Below are 22,497 nucleotides of genomic sequence, written 5' to 3'. Positions count from 1 at the left end.
ACACTCACCTTAATGAAGTTACAGATGGACAAGTCTGTCCATACAAACCCATCTGGCCACAAAGAGAATCTAAAAAGTAAACAAGAGTTAATTATTAGATGCTCCAAAATAAATTAAATTATAAATCACATTACAATTCTAATTAAAACTGTGAAAAACAAAATAGAATACTAAAAGAACAACCATTATCAGAACTCAAACTCACATGAATGAGAAATGCTACTGAATAGGAAGAGGTATTATAGAAGAAACATCAGGAAGAGTAAAAAAAGAAGCAAGCATACTACAACTGTGACATCCAAATGAGCTGAGATTTCATAATCTGACAAATGATAATGCTTAGTGTATCCAAATTATTTAGAAAATCCCAAGCATTCCACAAAGGTGCCTAAGCCTTCATCAAATTGGGCATGCAGATCTCTGGTTCCAACATTAACTGCTCCCCCATTCATGTATCTCTTCAATGAAAGCAGTGCCACCTTCATTGGTTTTATTTACTAAACGTCACTAAAACATCTGAAGAAATAGTTCCATTGTTTAAAAAAAAAGTTAAGATTAACACTGGAACACAAGGAGCTCTGTCTGAATGAATTCTAGATTTAAATTCTAACTTGAAACACTGCTGAGACCTTAAAGAATTCACATAACCTCAACAAACCTCAGTTTCTTTATCTGAAATTTGGTAATGGAACACCTGTATAACACTTTTATAGCTTTACCATTGCAGATTTGCTGTTAGAATTAAGTAATAAAGTGAACATATATGAAAATGTCTATTAGTGCTACTCTCCCAAGGATGTGCCAGTGTTGAATATTTTCGTAAGAGAAAGGATGATTCACAAACACCAAAGATTCTTGTTATTATGACTTACATCTAGATGTTCCTCCCCTCCAAACTCCCATGTGCTCACAGAGAGTTTCAAAGGTGGCTGGATTAAAGTATGTGAATGTGGATTAAGAGTGTGACACTGGGATTAAAAGGATGGATAACAGAAACCCCACCATGGGTAAGGGCGGCACCAATCAACAGACTTGTAGCCTAAATGGAACATACAAGTAAGGAACAGAAAGCAGGCAAACTTGCTGCTACGGCTTGCAAATCTCTTGCCTGTTTGCCATGGACTGCATCTCCTCTGATGCCCTTCTCCCATGCCCATCTGCCGTGGAGCCAACTATGAACTGAAACTCCTACAAACTGTGAGTTGAAATAAATCTCTGCTCCTTTAACTTGAGGGTGCCAGGTGTTTTGTCTCAGCAATGAGAAAAATAACTGAGACATTAATATAAATGAAGTAAGTTAGGACAGGTATTGATGTATATGTGTGAATACACTGCACAAGTGATATAAGACTGAACAACTAAAGAGACCACGTTTAGTCTGAAAGGAAGGAGTCGCCTTCTACTGTCAGCTCTAATCAACTGCTAAGAAAGAGTGTTTTAGGCCCATTGTTTTGTTGGTGGGAGAGGTTTTTTTTGGGCGGGGGCGCAGGGTGAGGTTTGGTTTGTACTGGGCACTGAACTCAAGAGTCTTGCACTTTTCTACATCCTCAGTTCCTGATTTTTTGAAACAGAACCTTGCTCAGTTATTAAGCTCCGTAGACAGAAAGCTCAAACTTATAATCCTCCTTTCTCGGCCATCCAGAAGACTGAGATTACAGACATGTGTCACCAAATCCTGCTCAGCCCATTATTGTAAGAACTTTCAGTTTTTCAAAAGAAGAAATCCAAAATCTAATTTAAAAATCGATTTTTTATTTTCTAAATATTATGTAAGCCAACAAAAACACTGGATTCTGTTCTAAGTTTATAACTTAATTCAGAAGCTAACTAAATTACCAACAACTAAGTGTCCTGCATACGCTGGACAGACATGATTTTATTTCTGCCAGGATGACATGATAGATGGCTTGGTCACCATGTTCAGTTAAATAACTAGAATGCTAGATAATCTATTTTCAAATCTTTACAAATGAATCAAAAACCTGACAAAAAATTAGGTATCATCAGAAGTCAAAAACTAACTATAAGCAGGGAATTAGGGGGATATGCAGAGTACTAAAACTAGCTTTCCTTCACCGTTAGGACATTTATCAAACTATATGAATTCCAATTTTCAATTAATTTGAAGCCTCTTGAGGTCCAGCAAAAGTAGCGAAGTTCAGGTCTTACCCAAAAGAATTACAAGGAAGACTGCTTTGGAAGAGGAGAGGTTACAGGTGAGGGGATTTGGAGATGGGCAATTTGCAATGTAAAGCAGGCTAGTTTCAAACGTCAGAAGCTCCAGGCTCAGGCTGGGGTTACAAATATACACCATCACACCAGACTGAAAACTACATTTTTAACATTGGCACCAGGTGTAGACAAGGAGATAAGGGTAAGACAGCAGTGCAGTGGTGTTTCCTCTGATAGTTCACAACCATATTCTGACCTTCCCCCATGTTTATGATTTTAAAAGCTTCATACTTAGAAGTTGTTTACAGTGACTGCAGGATGGCAGTTTTCCTTTTCAACCTCAACACATGCAAATGCAAATTCTCCCTAGGGAATCCTCTTTGACTTAGGCCTTTAAAAAACTTCCACAAATAGGATCATAAAATTAATGATGTGAATACATTAATTCAATCAGTCATAAAACCCAGAAAGAAGCAAGCCACTCATAGCAATACACAGCAGAAACACCAGTTAGCATAATCAAAACCAAAGATATTGCTCTGTTTTTATTGTATGAGTGCTTTACTTGGCCCTCTATTGTAATCGCATGTATACAGATGAATCTCAAAATCTTTGTCTCCAGCAGGGATGAATAATCTGCTATCCAAACATAAATATCTAATATCCCTTCCTTGAAATTCCAAATTTGCGTTGTCTGAAATTGAATTCATCATCTTTACTTAATGTACTTCCTATCTTGATAAAGTGGCATGGCCTTCTCATCTAAGCACGGCCTTTGGGTTTCTAGCTTAATTTTCACATTTGTTAGAGAAGAAAACTTCTGTTGGACTCAGTTTTATGAGATATGACTTCTCTAAATACTACTAGTAGTTTACTCCTCTCCAAAAATTGCATGGTAGGTGGATATAACTTACTTAACAAAAAACTTGAACACCAAGGAGTCATTGGTGGGGACTGGCTCCTAAGAGGTTTAAGAATTAATGAAAGCCTAGTATAGTGGTGTACGCCTATAATCCCAGCACTCGAGAGGCTGAGGCAGGATTGCTGTGAGTTCACTACATAGCAAGACCCTGTCTCAAAAAACAAAAACAAACGACCCCCCCGATGAAACCTAATGAAAATATTCTAATAGTAATGAGTACACAATTTTGTGAATGTACTAAAAACTGAATTGTACACTCTAAAATAGAAAACTGTATGGCATGCTAAGTTTTACCTGGTTAAAAAATATTTTTTAATAAAAGGTGTTTCCTGCATCTTGTTTCTTTACTTGTTGATTCCTGTTTTCTCAGTCTGCTAAGAGTTCAGAGAGGGAAAATGATATTATATATCAAGTCCCCCAAACTGCAACATCCTTAGAACCTTCAGTCAATTACCCTTTACTACCAACTCTAGTTTCCAGCTAAATTTCCTATTCTAATGTAACGCCATGCCTTAGTTGCAGATTTCTCCAGTTTTCAGTTAGATTACTGAATGGTGTCCTGAATCTCAAACTTGTAGACTAAAAAAACCCGTATCAAACTTAACAGGCTACTAATCAGCAACACCAAAATCTCCTAAAAAGCTAATAATATTCACCCCCAAATCAGGAAATCTCACTGCTGATGTCCTCCAAGTTACAAACTTGTATCTCTATGGCACCTACTAGACATGCATTACATTCCTCAATTACATTCATAATTTATATGGTTTAAATTTGGTTTCAACAGCAATTAGTAGCATTTTCTTCACATTCTCTGAAAATCAGTATGTCACAAGTTTGTACAGAATGACACAGAATACGGATTTTAAGTCACTCACTATTTTGCACTCTTCAACGTGTGTTACTGCATTATATTCCACTTTCAACAGAAGAATGTGGAATTCCTTTAAATAAAAGCAATTAAACAGTTACAAACTATTTACATTTAGGAAGCAGCTGTTAAAACAAATATAGTTGTATATTGGTGCATTACTGGGAATAGGAGGTGAACGTGGAGAAAGTTATTTTCAAAAAGGTCCCAAGTAATTCCTATAAGCCCTCTCCTCTCCTACCCTTATAGAAATACAATGCTTTATAATTTACAAAGAATTTACAATGATGATGTTGTAGGCAGGGGTTGCAAGGAAAACAACTACATACAGGATACAGAATTTATACTATTTTATGATAATCACCCAGCATTAAATAGAGAAAATGCAGGAAATCTGTTCACCACACTAAAGATCTAGAAAATCCAGCCAAGGGTCTGGATCCCACAGCAATGTTCTGCATGAGTCCAGCTGAAAACCTAGAGCCCATGACAATGACCCATTCAAGTCTGTTTTATGGATATACAGAGAAGGCCCAAAGGTCATCGGTAGAAGCTAGAAAGTCTACGCCAGCAGGGTGAAGGATTTGTGCAGTAGATTGAAGGTTCTGCAGTGGAACCAAGAAGCGATGACTCAAAATAAGAACCAGGGCATCCCTGAAAATTACCACAGCCATCCTCAGTGACAATGAGGTCCCGAGCTCCTCAACGATCAGAATTCAAGTGTGACATATCAGGAAGCCACCGTGCCAATTTCTGCTGGAGATTAAACAGCACACATCTTGCCCTCTGGAGCCAAGAAGGGATGCTCAATGTAAGGACCAGCGTTCCTCCAAAGTGAACCGCAGCCATTCTCAGTGATAAGGTCCTGAGCTCTTCCAATGAAAATAGCTAAATTCATTTCGGAGTTGCTAGCCATGACAAGCTCCTCCAGAACCAATGGCTCCAAACAACACTTAGGAGAACACACAACACCCCACTTTTCCCCACATCTCCTTTTATGCTGGCAACTTTCCTCAGGTGGACCAGCAACACTCAGCACCATGCTGATTTAATTCAGCTGGTGTTAAATTGACCACCAGTTTTTAATCCATAACAAATGATTTTTGATTCTGAAGACCTACACTGGAATTCCACCTCTGACAATTACTATGTACCACTGATTATTATTGGCAATTTCTCCAAGGTTAACTTCATGTTTCAATTACTATGAAAGTAGACTGAATAAAAGCATGAGCATAATACAAGACAAAAAGAACTGAATTTTTGAAAACAAATACTACAGCAAGAGGTCAAAAAGCTACTCCTTTTATTACTTCTGAATCTAGAAAGTATACAATTCATTAATTTCCATGAAGGAAAAACCTTTGTGATTCAGGCCATTTGACCTAACATTATGAACTACTATATACTCTACTATCAGTCACAAGTAATCATTAAAGTAGTGTTGGAAATAATCTGTATTTTAATCAGCTAGAGTAAAATGTGCCAGATGAAGCGCAAGGAAAAGAATCTCGCTGAGTGAATAGTAATCAGTTGTCCACCCCAGCTCCATTAGTTAAACCTGAACACACCCAGGTGTAGCTTGAGCAAAATTGTCATCCGCTCTCCTCTGATTAAATTCATGAGGATCCTCAATGCACCATGGAAGTATTAAAAGAGAGGTCAGAGGAACCTGTTCAAAAAGAATAAAAACTTGAGAAAGTAGTATTACAGATAGCAGCAAGAGATGTTAGGGAGAAAAAGGCAATTGTGTCAAATGTGTATCAAGATGGACACAACAGAGGGATATTGGCTGTTAGTATAAAATAACTGCAGAGTTGATTGTGTGGAACAGAGAGAGCAAAACTTAAGATTGCAATGAGGGGGGGCTGAGGATTTAGCTCAGCGGCATAAGCACCTGCCTTGCAAGCAGGCAGTCGTGAGTTCGATCCCCGGTACCAATAAAAAGGATAAAAAGGAAAAAGACAAAAAAAAAAAGACTGCAATGAGGTTAAGAATTCCAAGAGGGAAAAGAAAGTTAACCAACCATTGTATAAAGTGAAAGTAAATGGAAAGTGCAATAAAGTCAATCAGAGCACAGAGGTATAGATTAAGAATTCAATAAAGGCAAGAAGTACTTTTAACTTTTATTCTGTCATCATTATTCTGCTTTATTCTTCACAGCTTTTCTCATCATTTGATGTAACTTTTATTTACAGTTTCTCCTCCACAAATGTAAGCTTCATGAGAATAGGAAGTTTTGTCTGTTTTATTCTCTGTACATCCTCAAAACCTTGGGTACACGCAAGCCCTCATTTGTTAAATGAATGAATAAACCAAGTTCTTCCAGAGCTGGAAAAAAGAAATTTAAAATAAGGTATGACTGAAAATGCATCAAATCTTTAATTAGCACAGTCCTTGTAGCAATCACTTCTTTCTACCCCAAGCAATTTAGGACCAACCCCGTGAGTTAGGTATCCAGAATATACAAAGAACTCATACAGCCCAATAAGAAGACAATCCAAGGATCTCACCAGCCATATTTACAAGAAAATACACAAATGTCCAATGAACACATGAAAAAATGTTGATCATCACTAGTCACAGCGAAATGTAAATCCAAACTACAGTAATATACTACTTCATTCCCACCAGGATTGCTTTTTTAAAAGAAAGATAATAGTGTTGCAAAGATATGTAGAAACTGAAACTGTCATGTGTTGCCAGCAGAAATCCAAAATAGCATAGCCCCTCTGGCAAACAGTTTGGTGATTTGCCAAAAAGTTAAACATAGATTTACCATATGAACCAGCAATTCTGCTCCTTGGATATAATATCCCAAAATATAAAATCTACACCCACAGAAAAACTTAAACAAGAATGTTCTTAGTAGCACTAAATCCTAACAGAAAAAAAAAAAAATCCAAATGTCCATCAACTAATGAATAAACAAAATGTGTTATAACCATGCAATAGAATACTCTGACAAAACGTCACAACCTTTGAAAACATGCTAAGTGAAAGAAATTAGTCATAAGAACCACATGTATGATTCCATTTATATTAAATGTCCACAACTGACAAACTGATATTAGCAATTAGGTTATACCTGAGTAGTTGCGTTACCCAGATTAGGGCTAGGGGGAAGAGAAGAGGTAAAAGGAGAATAGAGATTGCTCGAAGGTATGGAGCTTCTTTTAGGAGAGGAGAATGTTCTAAAATTAGAATGTAGCAATGATTACACAACTCTATGAATATATACTAAAAAACAGTGAATTCTACACTTCAAATAGGTAAATTATATGGTGTATGATTAAATCTCAATAACGTTGTTGGGGGAAAAGTGTTCAGAAGCATTATACAAATGTTCTTATTTGTTCTAATTCCCACTTTTCTCATTAGTACAAGATCCATTCCCAAATCCCAATGCTAGAAAAGTAAAGTAATGACTATACTAGAAAGCAACTCTACTAAAAGCAATTACCTTCAAATCAATAGTCCCCTCCCTTGAACCATTCAGTAGCCCTTGTTTTCTGGGCCTCTATTATTTCCAAACGTGACGTGCATTCATAAAACGTATTTAACAAAAATATACATACAGTCCACAAAAAAGTTCATACACCTGAAATTATTCTAAAGGAACTTATTCTACTGTTACCTATGAATCAACTACTTAGGCTACCCCAGTGGTGGTGAACCTACAACACATGTGCCACAATTGGCTGTTTGTTATTTTTGAAAGCTCTAATCAATGGGTATACCTTCTCTTCCTAAATCAAGATCAGGCCCAGGAAGAAACAGAAGACAAGAAAAAAAAAAAACCCATTCAAGCTTCGTAAGTTCTTCCAAACTCCTAACTTTACTTCCTGCAATTTATATAAACAGATCACAGGTCACCCTCTTCAAACCAAATCATAATTCAGTAAATAACACAAGATTCTATTTCTGAGCCAGCCATTAAAAACCCACAGGATAATCCTGAAGTTTCAGTCTCTCTACTAGACTCAATAATTTACCCACAAGATGCAGTGACCACACAAACTGTGTGGTCAAATAAAGAACTTTTTCAAAGTATAGATTTATTTTTATGGGAAATATGATGAAAGTATATGAAGTTAAATCACATTGTTTGTTTAAATCCCCTGTAATGAACATACATGAAATATTAAAAATCTACAAGTTTAGTCCAAAAACATTGAGCTCCATTTTAAACAACTTCTAAAAGTATTCACTAAACAGAGAATAATCTTTTAGAAGACTGAAAGGTTTTGAGGCTTTAAATCTGACCTCAGTTATATTTAGAAAATCAACATGTCACTACTCTGGATCCTGTATCTTTATCTTGGGCATTTGATTCATGTGCTTTCCCTGGTGTAATTCAAAGCAAAAGACCTACCATACTCTTGAAGAGTAAATCAAACCCATCAGAATTTACTGGTTGTCAAGAGTAACTAAATGCTATACTGTAACAAAGATAGAAGGATAGTCTCCATTACCAGAATTTTCTAACAAAATAAAAATTACCTATCCCGTGTCCCCCAAAGTTAGTCTTTAAAAAAAAAATTACTGACTTCATATGAATCATTTCTATTCCATTTTTAGAAATTTTAGGAGTCTAGAATGAAATCCAGGAAATTAAAAGTTATCTCAGGTGATTCTGATTTACCAGTTAATTCAGGAAATATTGATTTAGGACAAGGATAGCACAAAGGTTTCATTATCATTTGTCAATCAAGTTCAAATGATAGTGGATGCCCGAAATGCTTGAGAAAGTCGTGTCTAAAAGCAACCAGAAATTAGTAGATTGCCAGGACCATGTGATGGGGAAGCGCTAACATGCAAATCATGTACTGTATGTGTATCTGTCATCCCTGATTCAGATTGTAGAATAAGATCTGAATTATTGCTTTTTAAATGGCAGAAAGTCCTAATGACTCAGGGAAAAGTAGAACTATTGCATGAATCAGGTCTCTTCAAAGTTCAGAACCACAAGGAAAAATAAGACATGATGTTTATAACCTTGTTGGAGAATTAAAATGCTACATGGTAACTATAACATGAACTTTGCTTTAGTTCCCCCAAAGAGACAGTATAAGCACTGACAGGCCCAAAATAGGCGTAATTTAGATTGACTCAATAATTAACCATGGGTCCTGATCAGTACAAGATTCCACTGGGAGCATCCAAGGGGAAGTAATAGGAGGCTACTGTAAACAAGGCATGACCCATAAGAGGGCAAACAATACACTTGGTATTATTTCAGGAGGCAGCTGTCTCTACCATTACAATGTTGGCTTCTACTAGGTCAAATTAACCTTCATACCTACCTCAATGCCTAGTACTCCTTTTGGACATTACATTCCAAACTGCTTGCTGAAATGATGTAAAAGAAGAAAAACGTAATACATTTTCAAAAGGGATAGTAACAGTATCTGCATCTTTGGTACAAAAACATAAAGAACCAAAAGAGTCAAATGGTATCAAAAAGTAAGGAGGAGAAACTGCTGTTAGAATAAAAGAAATAAGAAACATAACCAACGCAATGTGTAGACTTGGTCTACATATTGATTCAATTAAAAACAAATAATAAAAAGGTATCTTTAATCAGAAATTTGATTTATCACAGCTCAGCCTTTTGGCTAAGATCAAGTGTAGGAATCTGATTTATGAACTGAATATCAGATGACACTGAAGACAATCGATTTTGTTATAATCGTAACACAGATGCATGAAAATGTCTTGTTTAGAGATACATACTAATAACAGGTTTTAAAAAGTGTCTCAATTTTTCTTTCAGGTACTTCAGGCACAAAGAAAAAATGAGACACGTGGAAAATACCTTAATTATTTGAATCTCAGTGATTGCTAAATGGCAATTCATTATTATTTTATATGCTTTACAGCATACTCAACAAAGCACTTGTACCAAAGTCTTTTGAATGTTACTCCCTCAACTCTGGCATTGTACAATTTTTTTTTTCTCTGATTTCAGGAAGTTAAGAATGAACTAGTGCTTAGAAAACAGCATATAGTCAATCAGAAGAAAATGGGTATTCATTTTGTTAGCTATCCTAATAAGAAATCTCTTTAAATCTACTCAAAGAACCTCTTGTAAATTAATATGAAAACTGAGTATGAGCCAAAGCAATGACTCAGTTGCTACTGCTAAAAAGAAACAAAATACAATCTTAGACCTTATTAGAATAGTACTCAGATCTAGGAGGACTGTAACGTGTCCAATGCACACTTCACTGTGGTTAGTTCATACCAGAGTACTGTATTCTGTTTTGAGCTACTCATGTTAAGAACACTTACAAGCTAGAATGCTTGCAGGGAGGGATACAGACTAGTGAAGTGGTTAGAAACCAAACGGCTAGTACAGAACGACTGAAGAAAGTGGGCATGTTTAGTTTCAGGTAGAAACACTGATCTTCAGACTTCCATCTCATCTCTACATGCAGACCCAGCATAATATTTTTCAGACTATTTCAAGAATTGTTAATGGGCATTTGAAAAAGCAGGAAAAGAGGGGAAAATGCAAGGCAGTTATACTATTAGTGTCTCAGTTCAACAAAAGGTTTGTGCTAATAACAATTGCAGAAATCTTTATACCTATATCCTGAACCCTGAGCAACTACTTTATTTTATTTATTTATTTATTTTTTGTCTTTTTCCTTTTTATCGGTACCAGGGATCGAACTCACGACTGCCTGCTTGCAAGACAGGCACTTATGCCACTGAGCTAAATCCCCAGCCCTGAGCAACTACTTTAAAGATAACAACATGTAACGTACAACTACTGTTATTCTATTTTGTTATGAAATTGTTTTACCTTTTTTCCATAAAATAAAAAAGAATGTCTACAAACTAAAAAAAAAAAAGTGACATGGCTAGGGATTTAGCTCAGTGGCATAAGCACCTGCCTTGTACAAGGAGGCAGTCATAAATTCAATCCCCAGTACAAAAAAAGAAAATAAGTGATAATCATTCTTTTATCAAAGTGTTCAATATCTGAGACTCCTTTGTGAATGTCTAAGAAAAGGATATTCAGTATTTCTAAAATGTGAAAAGTTATTCATTCATTCAATAAATAAACTTTACTGAGCCTCAATTATTTCACAAACACTCCCTCAGGTGCTAAGGATACAATAAGGAGCATTTTTAATATCCTGGAGTATAGCTGGCAAACAACCAACCTGATTCTTTTTCTACTCCTCTCACCTCCATCCTTTCTAAATCTTCGACTATGCCTTCAGATTAGAGAACCCAATCTCTAATATTATCACAACCACTATCTCTTCCACAAAGCTTTCTTGATCATCATCAAGCAAAAGCACTCTCTTCTTGGCAAATCCAAGGCTCTTTTTCTGTAACATTCCTCACATTCCTTGTAAACAAACACCTCTTAATTACTTCTGGGTTTCTCATAGCACCCAGAACAGTGTATTGAATGCACAGGTATCAAAAAAAAATTTTTTTTTGCTGAAAGAGTATTCACCTTTAAATATTTAACATGTTATCTTGTGACAGGCAAACAAAGTCTCTGCTATTCCACATGGAAAAACAGGCAAAAAGAAATTAGAAGCAAATTTTAACTCAATTACAGCTGTCACCTTTCAACTACAGGCAACAATAATATTCAAAGAAAAGCTAAATGACTATTGAGCATAGTGGCACAAGTTGTAAACCCAACATTTGGAAGGCTGAGGCAGAAGGATCACCACAAGTTTGATGCCAGCCTGGGGGTACATAGTGAGTTCAAGGCCATCCTGAACCACAGAGACCCTGCCTCCAAAAAAAAGAAAGAGAGAAACAAAAAGAAAAGCTAAATGACTATGTGAAGTGCTGAAGTGAGATAGCTCACTACACTGAATGAAGAAAGAACTACTATATAGTATATCTCTCTACACTAGACAAAAGGTAACTTTTGATACAAGTTATCTGTAATATTAAAATTCTTAAAGTTAATCATGAAATATTCTTTCTGTTATTAGCATAAGAAATACACAACAATGCCTACCACATTTCATGTACAACATAAGGACAGCCATAAGCCACATAACATGTTGCACCGACAATGGTCTCATAAGAATGTATCACCCCTAAGTGAAGTCATTATCATTTTAGTTTGTATAAGTACAGCACACTTAGATATTCCTACAAAGTCAAAATAACCTCACAACACCCTTCTCAGAACACATCCTTATTGTTAAGGGAAGCACGACCGAATATAGGGAGGATAAAAACCTAAAAAGAGTTTCCATTCCAGAAGAGTCAATACAGTATTTCTTAATCAGGCTACCAAAGCAAACCTGATACAAATCAGAATGCCTACATCATCTACTTCAGTAAGCTGTTCCTCAGATGAGGAAATTCTTTATATTTAGATCAATGATCTTCAATGTTCTATAAAGAATCATGAAGACATCAGCTACTATTGTAACTACCTAAATATACAGCTAAAAGCATTAAATCCTTTAAATAAGCAAACTAGTCATTCTGCCTTTTTGTTGTTGTTGTTGTTTGTCTTTTTTCCTTTTTTTAATCAGTACTGGGGATCGAACTCACTGCCTGCTTGCAGGCAGGTGCTTATGCCGCTGAGCTAAATCCCCAGCCCCCATTCTGCCTTTCTAATTCATAAACAGAAGAAATGGCAGGATACCTCTATATGCCAAAGATATCTCTGTGATGTCTCTCACCAACTAAAAGCTGCAGTCTCTGCTGATAGCAAACTCTGCTTTCACTTGTGTCCCCAGTATGCCAGCACATAACAAGAGGGCAAATAAGTGAGCGAGTAAGAGAAATGAATAAATCCAATGTTTATGAGTTAAAAATAGTATTTTAAGTCAGGTGTGGTGACACATGCCTATAATCTCAGCAGTTGGGATGGTGAGGTATGAGGATCACAAGTTTAAGGTTAGCCTACGCTACATAGTGAGTTCAAAGCCAGCATGGACTACATAGTGAAATCTTGTCTCAAGAAAACAAAACAAAACAAACAAAACCCACAATACCAAATTTTGCTTGCCTCTGGAGGACTAAAATTAATTTCTTGAAAGGACCAAAACCTAACAAAAACTTAAACCACTTACTTCACTCGAATCTTGACCTACAAGACTGTAATTAAATAAGTTACCAGGCTCATTGATTTTCATAACTGCTTAGAAAGCAAAATACTTTGATAATACCAGCTTTTTAAACTGCCCTTCAAATGTGCTAACATTCATATTCTTCCAAATTTTCATCTGGAAAAAATAGTTTGTTTTCTTTTAAACTATAAAAGTACGCTCACATAAAGACAGGTTACTCGTTGCTATGCTTTTTCTCCCAGTCTTTTCCATTCAGTTACATCTTCTTTACATTACATACTCTCAGTCTTCTAACCCACCATGCAGTTGGGCATGGTGACACATGCCTGTAATCGCAGCAATTGAGGAGAATAAGGCAGGAAGATCACTAGCTTAGGCTACATAACCAGCCCACCATGCAAGAGACAACAGATTTCATGCTGTGGCAGTAATCCAGGCACCCTCAGTAGAACCATGTTCCAAATAATTTCTCAACGTACTTTCACAAAATAAGACCTAATTTGTTTGGCAATCCTTAAGAGTTTCTATTCTAAGTTCTTCCCATCCTCACCTCCAGAATTCTAAAGACACAGAATGCAGATTTAGTCAGAATGCTTCCAAAGAATGAAAAATTGACCTACATTTAAGGAAGTTGCCCACTAGTTTTACGACTCCTAAATTTGACAGTACAAGTCTAGAAAAGAAATGCAGAGTTTGGGCTCTAATGTCTGCTCCCCTATTAAGTGAGTGTCACTAAGTAAATCTTAGCTTCAGTTTCTCCATTTATCAAGAGTATTACTTGCCCTACCTACATCAATCAAAGGGCTTCTGTGAGGCTCCAAACTGTAACAAACTCAATAAAATTCAACCAAATATAAGATGAAAATGTTTCAAAAACACAAATGCTCTCTAATAAACAACATTCAATAAGGTTTCCTCTGACTGGTAAAGACAGCATTTCTCTGGTGGCTGCTCTCCATGAATACATGATAAAACAAAACCATTCATCTACAACACATTTTACCTGTCTATTCCTAAGTATGTCACAGATTCACAGACATAACCACACCAGCAGAAACCAACGCCATGTCATTCACTTCCTGCTACAACACTGTTCCATCTTCTTTCAAAGGGTACAATAGCTCTCAACACTGTGTTCCAGCTTCTTTCAGAGGGTCCAGAACTCTCAGTAGCTGGGTATCTGGCTGCTGTCACTTTAAATAATTTCCAGAAGTGTACAGCCAAGCCACAAACGCCTTTAAAAGTTATTTTTAATAATTTAATACCTGTATATTCATCAGCCAAAATCTAGCATGTTAACAATAACCTATTTCCAATATACCACTCCAATCTCATTTCTAAGCAAACAAAATTTGAAACTTTCTTAGTTGAATTCTAGCTGTCTACCCCCCTCATCTATTTCTCTTGTAAATCTCAGTTATTAGAAAGCTGTCCTATTAATGTTATTAAAGAAAGGTTAGGCCTCAAACATGGGAAGAAAATGATTCCAAGTTTTGAGGTTTTTTAATACAATTACATCAGCACAAAATTCAATCAATTAGGTGATCAATCTGACACTATGTCACTTGAGCAGGATTCTACCTAGGCCAGGGATATAGCTCAGCAGCACAGCACCTGGTGGGCAAGCGAGAGGTTGAGTTTGATTCCTAATATACATCCCCACCCAAAAAAGGACTCTATCTAGGAAAAATTTAGTTATGCTTTTAACTTTGTACCCCAGGTCAAAACTAAAGTCAGCTGATTATGTAGTTTCCTACAGGGTCATCATAGGTAGGGCTAAGTTTTTAACAGAATCTGTGACCATCTCTCTCTACACATGACTTGAAAATAATAAAAAATAGACAACATAGTGTTTGGAGTCTCTAAAAAGTCTCTATGATTATGTTCTAACATTAGCTCGTCTAATTACACTCTGAAAATTTGCGTTCATTACAGACTACTTCACCCCTTAATGACGGGAAATAAGTCAGTACAGTGTTAATGTAGGTCTAATTACACCAAAATGAAATCACTTTAGATTTATAATAAAATTCTTCAAGCAACCAAAGTAACCTAGAAATTATTAGAGCTGGGCATGGTGGCACATACCTATAACCCCAGGAGGCTGAGGCAGAAAGATCAAAAGTTTGAGGAAACTCTTGGTAACGTATCTCAAGACCCTGTCTCAAATTAAATAAAAAAGAAAGCAGGGGAGGTAGTGGGATGTAGCTCAGTGGCAGAACACAGGTCTCATATATACAAGGCTCTGAGTTCAATTCTCAGTATCAACAAAAAAATTTTAAACAGAAAAAAGGAAAGAAATTATTTGAATCTAAGCCTATCAATGGTGTCAAAGTAAGAGTTCTTACTGAATTGGGTTCTATGTTACTGTCCCATAACATATATTCATACTTATCTTTTATCTCGTAGTACTAAAGTTTCATATCACATGAATTACTGTGTCTCATATATTTTATCCTAATTCTATAGAAAACATCACACTTGAAAAACATCACATTCTCAGGTTATCAGTTAGTATGTATGTCAAGTAGAATAACAGTAGAAGGTATCTAAGAACAAAATGTACTTAAAATACATAGAATGCTGTTAAAAACATAAGTATAACATCTGGTTCCATGTAACAAAGCTACTTCCATATCCCAACAGATGGTCCACAGTAATAATGCTTTGCTGATCTGGTTATAACAAATTCTATTAAATCAAAAATCCTGTACAGCAGATGCCTTTTCCAATTTCAGTGTAAGTCAATCTCTTTAAACCAAAAGACTGTGCTTTTATTATTTGTGCACTAAGACCCAGTTATGCCAATTAAGATCATCAAAATTTTTAACAATTGTTATAAAATGCCACTGTGATGCAGTATTTTCTGATTTGGAATGGAGTAGGTAAAGAATTATCTCCCTCTCTATGACTGAAAGGCTAATTGTTCAAAGTGGAAAAAAAATTTAACAGTTAAAAGAAGGCTTTGGAAAGGTTAAAAATGAGCATTAGCTGTCGCAAGCCCAGGTTTCCTAATAGTGACTATATGGAAAGCAAAACAACTAAAAAGCCAAGAGAGCAGTGAAAACAATGTGATTTCTAAGCTGAGAGACTATTAGCAAGGACAAACAAAAACAATATACCCAAATATTTAAGCATTTATCTTTGTATACTATAATGTTACAATGTTAGGTCCATATTTAAAGAAAAGGTGGATGCAATGTCAAGTTAACTTTGGTAAAATCCTATCTGCATATTCCTAGTCATGCTCTTACTTGGAATATTACTCTCTTTTAATTTATAACTAGTAAACAGAACAGTGCAGTGATTAAGAGCTACTAAATTCTGAAAACAGACAGCAAGGGTTCAAATCCTGGCTCTTTATTCCTAGCTATGTACCTCTGAACAAGCGACTTAATCCTTCTATGCCTATTTCCTCATCTGTAACACTTTGATGATAATAAAATCTACCTCTTAGGAGTTGGGAGGATTATATAATAAAAGTATTTACATCATTTTTGTGCCAACAGTAACGCCTCAAAAAATGTTAGCCATTATTATTTATCATTATTGTCATCACCATCTTAATTCCTATTAAAGTTCTGAAAGACAAAGTCTGAAGTCTTGACATGCTAAAGATTAATCATTAAAATTCAGTGACTACTCAAGTAAGTAATCCCTGTTAAGTCTCTAGAATTTTTCGTGGGGATCCTCTAAATTAGAAAAGCAGCACATACTAGAAGAAACAGCACAAACACAAGCCAAAAATTATTTGCTCCATTACTGCTCCACAGACTTAAATGTGCAAGCCTCCCGACCCAAATTTCAAACTGCTCATTTTACATTATAGGGTTATTGTGAGATCAAATGAGATAATGCATGAGAAAACATACCCAATCCATTCAAGCTCTAAATAAATGCTCAGGGCCCATGTATTACTCATTTTCATACCCCTAAGGCCTACTAAAATGTACAACAGAGGTTATAATCTGCCAGGAAGGCTACAAAGACTGTAATGTGAAGAACTGATGAAGATGAATAAGAAACTTAAATGTGCATCAACTGACGAACAGTCAAAAATGTAGTACATTAACATAATAAAATATTATTTGACAATGAAAAGGAACTGCTGATACATACAACATGGATAACCACTGAAACACACACTAAGCAAAAGAGGTCAGACACAAAAGACTGAAATGAAAACAGCATGACTCCCCTTATAGGAAATGTACAGAACCAGCAAATCAATAGACATGTTAAATACATTACTGACTTGCTTTGGACTATGTGTGTATGGAGTTGGGGAGGTGACTGCTAATGGATACAAGAGTCCCCCTTTCGTGACACTGGGAATCGAGAACCGAGGGCCTTGCACTGAGCCAGTACATTTTTTTGAGACATGGCCTCATTAAGTTGCTACGTTTCCCAGAATAGGTTTGAACTTGTTATCCTCCTGCCTCAGCTTCCTAGAGAGCTGGGATTATAAGCATGTGCCATCACGTCCAGCCAAATTTCTTTTTGAAATGTTATTCTAAAAACTGCTGTGGTTATGGTTGTCCTCTGTGAAGACACTAAAAACCACTGAACTGTATACTTTAAATAGATAGATTCTATGGAATGTAAATTTTATCTCAATACATAAAGCTGTTCTGAAAAGATTAAGAAGAGAACTGCTAAATTAGAATTGTCTCAAACACTTTTTTAAAAAAAAAAAATTAGTGAGCTCCGACATGTGAACTAGACTGAGACCCAGGCTGAGGTAGGAATTAGGAAAAAATAATGAAAATTATCATGAGACCATTATATCTCTACAAATCCTACTAATAACAAATCTGGCATCTATTATCTTTCCTTTCAAAATTCTATGGTTATGAATCACCTCCTCCTGGTCTAGTTCAACCGTCTTCACTATAGTCACTGTGTCTGAACTGGAAGACTGAATTTGGTACTATCAACCTTTGTGGTGGAAAAATCTTCCTATCTTTGGTTTCTGTGCCACTAATGTACTTCCTGATTCTTCTCAGAATGTTTTACCTATTAGTCTATTATGTGACTCAAAATTCCAAAGCTCAAAGCCTTCTCCATTATACTTCCCATCTTATACATATCTACTCACATTTTACTACCAGTTATAGTCCAGTCACTACAAAATCTGCATTTCCTTTCTCTAGATAATGATTAAATGCATAAGGTTTAGTAACTTGCCTGAAGTCCCTTACGTTTCAGTAAGGTAATACACATAGTTCAGAAAAATGTCTGGCATACATAAGTACTTAATGTTAGCTATTCAACCAGTACCTTATATGTCAGGACATCTTACTCCTTCTTTTTGTTGTTTGTTTGTTTTTTGGCTTTTTGAGACAGGGTCTCACTAGGCAGTTCAGCCTGGCGTTGAGCTCACTTTCCTAGCCCAGGCTGGCCTCAAACTTGCAACGACCCTTTTGCCTTGGTCTCCCCACTTTCTGAAGAGAATTAGAGTACCCGATCAAACTAACTCTATCCTTGAAAGACCCTCCATGAACACCCTCATCAATCCCAACTTCACTTATTATTCACCAATACAGATTATCTGTGACAGTCAAGGTCCTTCATATTTTTTGTCTATTGCCATTTCTCTGCCTTTGCACATGCCTCTTTGATTTCCTGGAAAAACTCTTTCCACTTTGTGAATTTTTCTCACATATCACATAAATCTTTGACCTTGGTTGCACTTTTAACTCCAACGGGAGTTGGATGTTATTTGGTGATTTTGTAGGTTGTCTGTTTGTTTTCGTTTTTTGAGGCAGGGTCTTGCTATCTAGTTCAGGGTAGCCTTAAACTTACTATGTAGCCCAGGCTGGCCTTGAATTGACAGCAATCTTCCTTACCTTAGCCTCCCAAGTGCTAGGATTACAGGCAGGCACCACCATACCTGGTTGTTCAGTGATTTTGATGTACAAGCGCTGCTTCTCCAACAAAAGAAACTTCTGTTCCTCTTTCAACAACTGTTGAGTTTTTCAAAGAGACCCCTATTTTAGTTTCCAAGTTTTTTCATAAGACTACTTCACAAATAGGCAGCTCGGTCCTTTGCAGAAGTACAGTACACAAATGTTGACTGACTTACTAAAAAATGTTTCACATTGTATCAAAAGACAATCACTGCTTTCCACTGCCCCACCCATAACTTAGCACAGTAAAAGCAGGCACGATCTGTATTTCAGTGTTTTTGTTCTATGTAGAAAGAAAAAGGAAGACTATACTAACAATTATACCCAATAAAAGAAATAAAACAATTATTAGAAATATAACTCAAGGCTAGTATAATGGTGCACTCTTCTAATCTCAGCACTCTGGAAGCTGGGTAGGGTGACTCCAAATTCAACCCCAGCCTGGGCAACTTCGCAAAACTTAGTCTTGAAATAAAAAAATTTTCTAGAAGGGCTGAGATACAATTCAATATGAAGGCCTGAGTTCAATTTCCAATAACACACACACACATGATTTTAATTCATTCTCAAAAAGACTACATAATATGAAAAACAACAGAATGCTAGCTATTTAGGAACTGAGTGACTTCGAAACAGTAAAATTTTTTATTTCACCCAAACTAACTAACTAAAAAGGCCAAAATAATTATGTTCTGGCTTCATCCAAAAAAATCTCATAATGGAATGAGAAACTCTCCAGGATCTTCAGCAGCACAAAGCCAAGAACAAGATTCTCTCGGTAACTCCAACACAAGACCAGAAAAAGACAACTTCTCAGATTTACTTAAGAAACTAAAAAAGTCAACCACATTTATATACCCCACCCAGTTAGGGAAGAAACAAAACTCTAAGAGATGTACTGCTTTACTGTAAGTATGTGCTAAGGTCTAGAAGGAATGAAAGATTTCTCTCACTGTTACAGTAGTCTCTTCCCTGTAAAGAGAGCAATCTGTGGTCTCAAAAAAGCTAAACACAGGACGATGGAAACTTAACCTGGAAAGGACATTATAGGAGGGAAAAAAGTATACAAACCGCATGTTTCTAAACCGGTGTCTAGAGTCCAACATAGTCAACAGAAAGAAAAGTGAAATAAAAGGACTTCCACAAAAAAGGAAACTAAGTGAAACTACTGCTATCTTGCAAGAAAAAACTATATATAACACACCTATATGACATGTATGCTTCTTCACGAGGGAACAAAATACAGTAGAAGGAAAAATAAAATAATTGTTAGGAAAAAGAAAATACATGATACAATCCCCAACTCTACTCATTCAGGAATAAATACATCTAGGAACGCCATAAACTAGTGCAACAACCAAAATGGAAAACCTCTGCCAATCATACACACAAAAAATAAAACAGAAATATGAAAACTATACGCATCAAAGCACCAGTAACAGGAGCTTATTCTCATTTTAGGATCGAGAGAAGAGAAAGAAGAGCTGATGGGAGATGAGAAAAAAAGTCAATGAAACTAAGCTCTGGTATGTCCCTTACTGATTTCAATTTCAGAGAGTACAAAACTCTTGGTTTCTTCTATCTAACCAACTGTAGGGCTCTGCAAAGCAAACTGACCTTAGCACTTTCCACATCACCCGTAGGAAATCACCAAAGGAAAAACCATCCCGTTAACCTCCCTCTTCACCAGCTGCAAAAATGGAGAGGATGGGGGGGACGGGACACCCTACCACGTGGGCAGGATGCAACACACACAGGACACCAACACATCCGCAAGGAACGGCTGCCTTTGCCCCAATGCCAGCAAAGGACACAGCGAAAGAATGGGCGGGAACGCAGGCCCCTCGCGAGGGCCTCCTCCGCCGAAGGGCACCCCGAAGGCACAAGGTACTAGCCGCCTTCCGGACCGAAAAGCGCCCACAGGCTTGAAGAGAAGGACTCGCATCGCGCCGGGGCCCGGGGGCTGGCCCAGACGAGGGCGCGAGTCGCGGAGAGGAGACGCCCGCTGCCCTCGGACTCCGAGCTCAGCGATCTACGTCCGGTTCCCCCGGGCCCCATCTGGGGGAGGGGCCGGAGGCGCGGAGCCGCCGCTCCCCAGCTGAGGGGCAGCAGCAGCTGAGAAGCGCCGTGGGGGAGGGAGGCACCCAAGCCTCGCGCCCCGCCAGGCCCGGCCAGAGCCCCCGCCCCGCCCGCCGCTCACCACGCAGCGCGCAGCGGCTGAGAAAGCAGAAAGCGTCTCGCGGAGGGCAACCCCTGCCTCGGTCCCGGGAGATGCCCCAGCCCCGCCTCCTCGCCCGTCGCCCCGGCCCGGCGGCGCGGGCGCCTGGCACTCACCTCAGGCTGCGCAGGCCGGGACGGCCCGGCCGAGCCCCCGGCCGCTGCGTGCGACTCCGCCCCCTAAGAAGGGTCCCAATAGCGCCTGTTGTGAGCCGCCAGGGCCCGAAGCAGCGCCGAGAGCGGCGGCGGCAGCGGGAGCAGCCAACATCCGGGGCCGCGCACCCGGAACTACTTACCGACCCACGCCCCCCCACGCCCCCGCCTCCCTCGCCTCCCGCGACGTCTCTGCGCCACCGTACTGGCGTCGGCGACGGCGGCGGCAGCGGCGGTAGCGTCAGGGCCCTCCGCGATCTCGCGACTTACACTGGATTCCTCCGCCAAGGCAAATAGTGCCCTGGGACTTCAGTGGCTCCACCGCCGCGTTACTGGTGTTAACAATTGCCGCGCACAGTTCCGTGCGATTTTGGTCCCTGTCCCTCAGAGTGACGTCTGGGGAATGCAGTTGGCAAAAGCTGCCCCGCAGTCGATGATTGCTAGGACCTGCGGCCCCGGACCGTTTCCAGGGGTCCCGTGCACCATATGGAATGTGGCCTCGTGACCTCTCTCCCTGCCTTCCAACCTGTGCCACCTCAGCGTAGTGGCAGGCACCGAAGCTTCACCAAGAAATCTGGCCCCTTTCCGACCTCACACACCGAGGAGGTACAGGGCCCTGCGAAGGCAGAAGCGGATCTTCCCTGAGGACACTTGCTCTTAAAAACCTCACGAGCTGCGGGTTCTAGGCCCGCTTCTGCGGTGGCCTTTCTTTTGCGGAGTCATATTTTCTCTCTACTAAACAAAGGACTTGGAACTCTGAAAGGCCTTCAGACTCTCAGGGTCACTGTCTGAGTTATAGTCCTGCTATCAACAGGTGGAGGGAGCATTAAGAAAGGTATTTCCGACGCCTGCTGGACTTTGGGATTTACTTCTGCGTCAGTCTTCACTGAGTCTCTGAACTGTTAGCACTGATAATCTTCCCTGTAATTGCACGCTTAATTACATTGCGATACATTATTTGCTGTTGCTTCATTAACCTACTCTCTGTACAGCACTGAGGACACTTAAACTCCATAAATGTTTCATATTTGAATACGGAGGCATTCTTTAGATAAACGCTAGGTTAATTGGATGAGAGGAATAAGAGAGACCTGAGTGACTTGGCCTTGGAAAGTTATTTTTCTGTCAAAGAGATCAGATAAAGACTTCCAGTATTTTAAGATCTGAGCACTCCATTCCTTCAGC

At 38.3% G+C, this 22,497-nt stretch overlaps 1 protein-coding gene across 11 annotated transcripts in view; it reads right to left on the bottom strand.

The window, feature by feature from the left end:
• The window catches only part of Foxj3 (forkhead box J3), a 126,925-nt gene extending 105,489 nt beyond the window's left edge, over positions 1–21,436 (bottom strand). For 5 of the 11 annotated variants that reach the window (XM_063236180.1, XM_063236189.1, XM_063236188.1 and 2 more), the window contains exons 1-2: positions 21,277–21,436; positions 9–69 (exon numbers count right to left, since the gene is read on the bottom strand). In XM_063236180.1, coding sequence (XP_063092250.1) covers positions 9–52 — 44 coding nt within the window. In that variant the 5' untranslated portion in view covers positions 53–69; positions 21,277–21,436. The other 6 variants (XM_063236181.1, XM_063236191.1, XM_063236185.1 and 3 more) reach the window with 5 other exon arrangements.
• Between the last annotated feature and the right edge of the window lie 1,061 nt (positions 21,437–22,497).

The sequence above is a fragment of the Cavia porcellus genome, unplaced genomic scaffold (assembly GCF_034190915.1).
Source record: "Cavia porcellus strain 051 isolate PalLab524CR breed Dunkin Hartley unplaced genomic scaffold, mCavPor4.1 scaffold_25, whole genome shotgun sequence".
In the NCBI taxonomy this organism is placed as follows: Eukaryota; Metazoa; Chordata; class Mammalia; order Rodentia; family Caviidae; genus Cavia; species Cavia porcellus.
The sequence above is the reverse complement of the archived record's forward strand: the minus strand, read 5'-3'. Positions and strand labels throughout refer to the sequence as shown.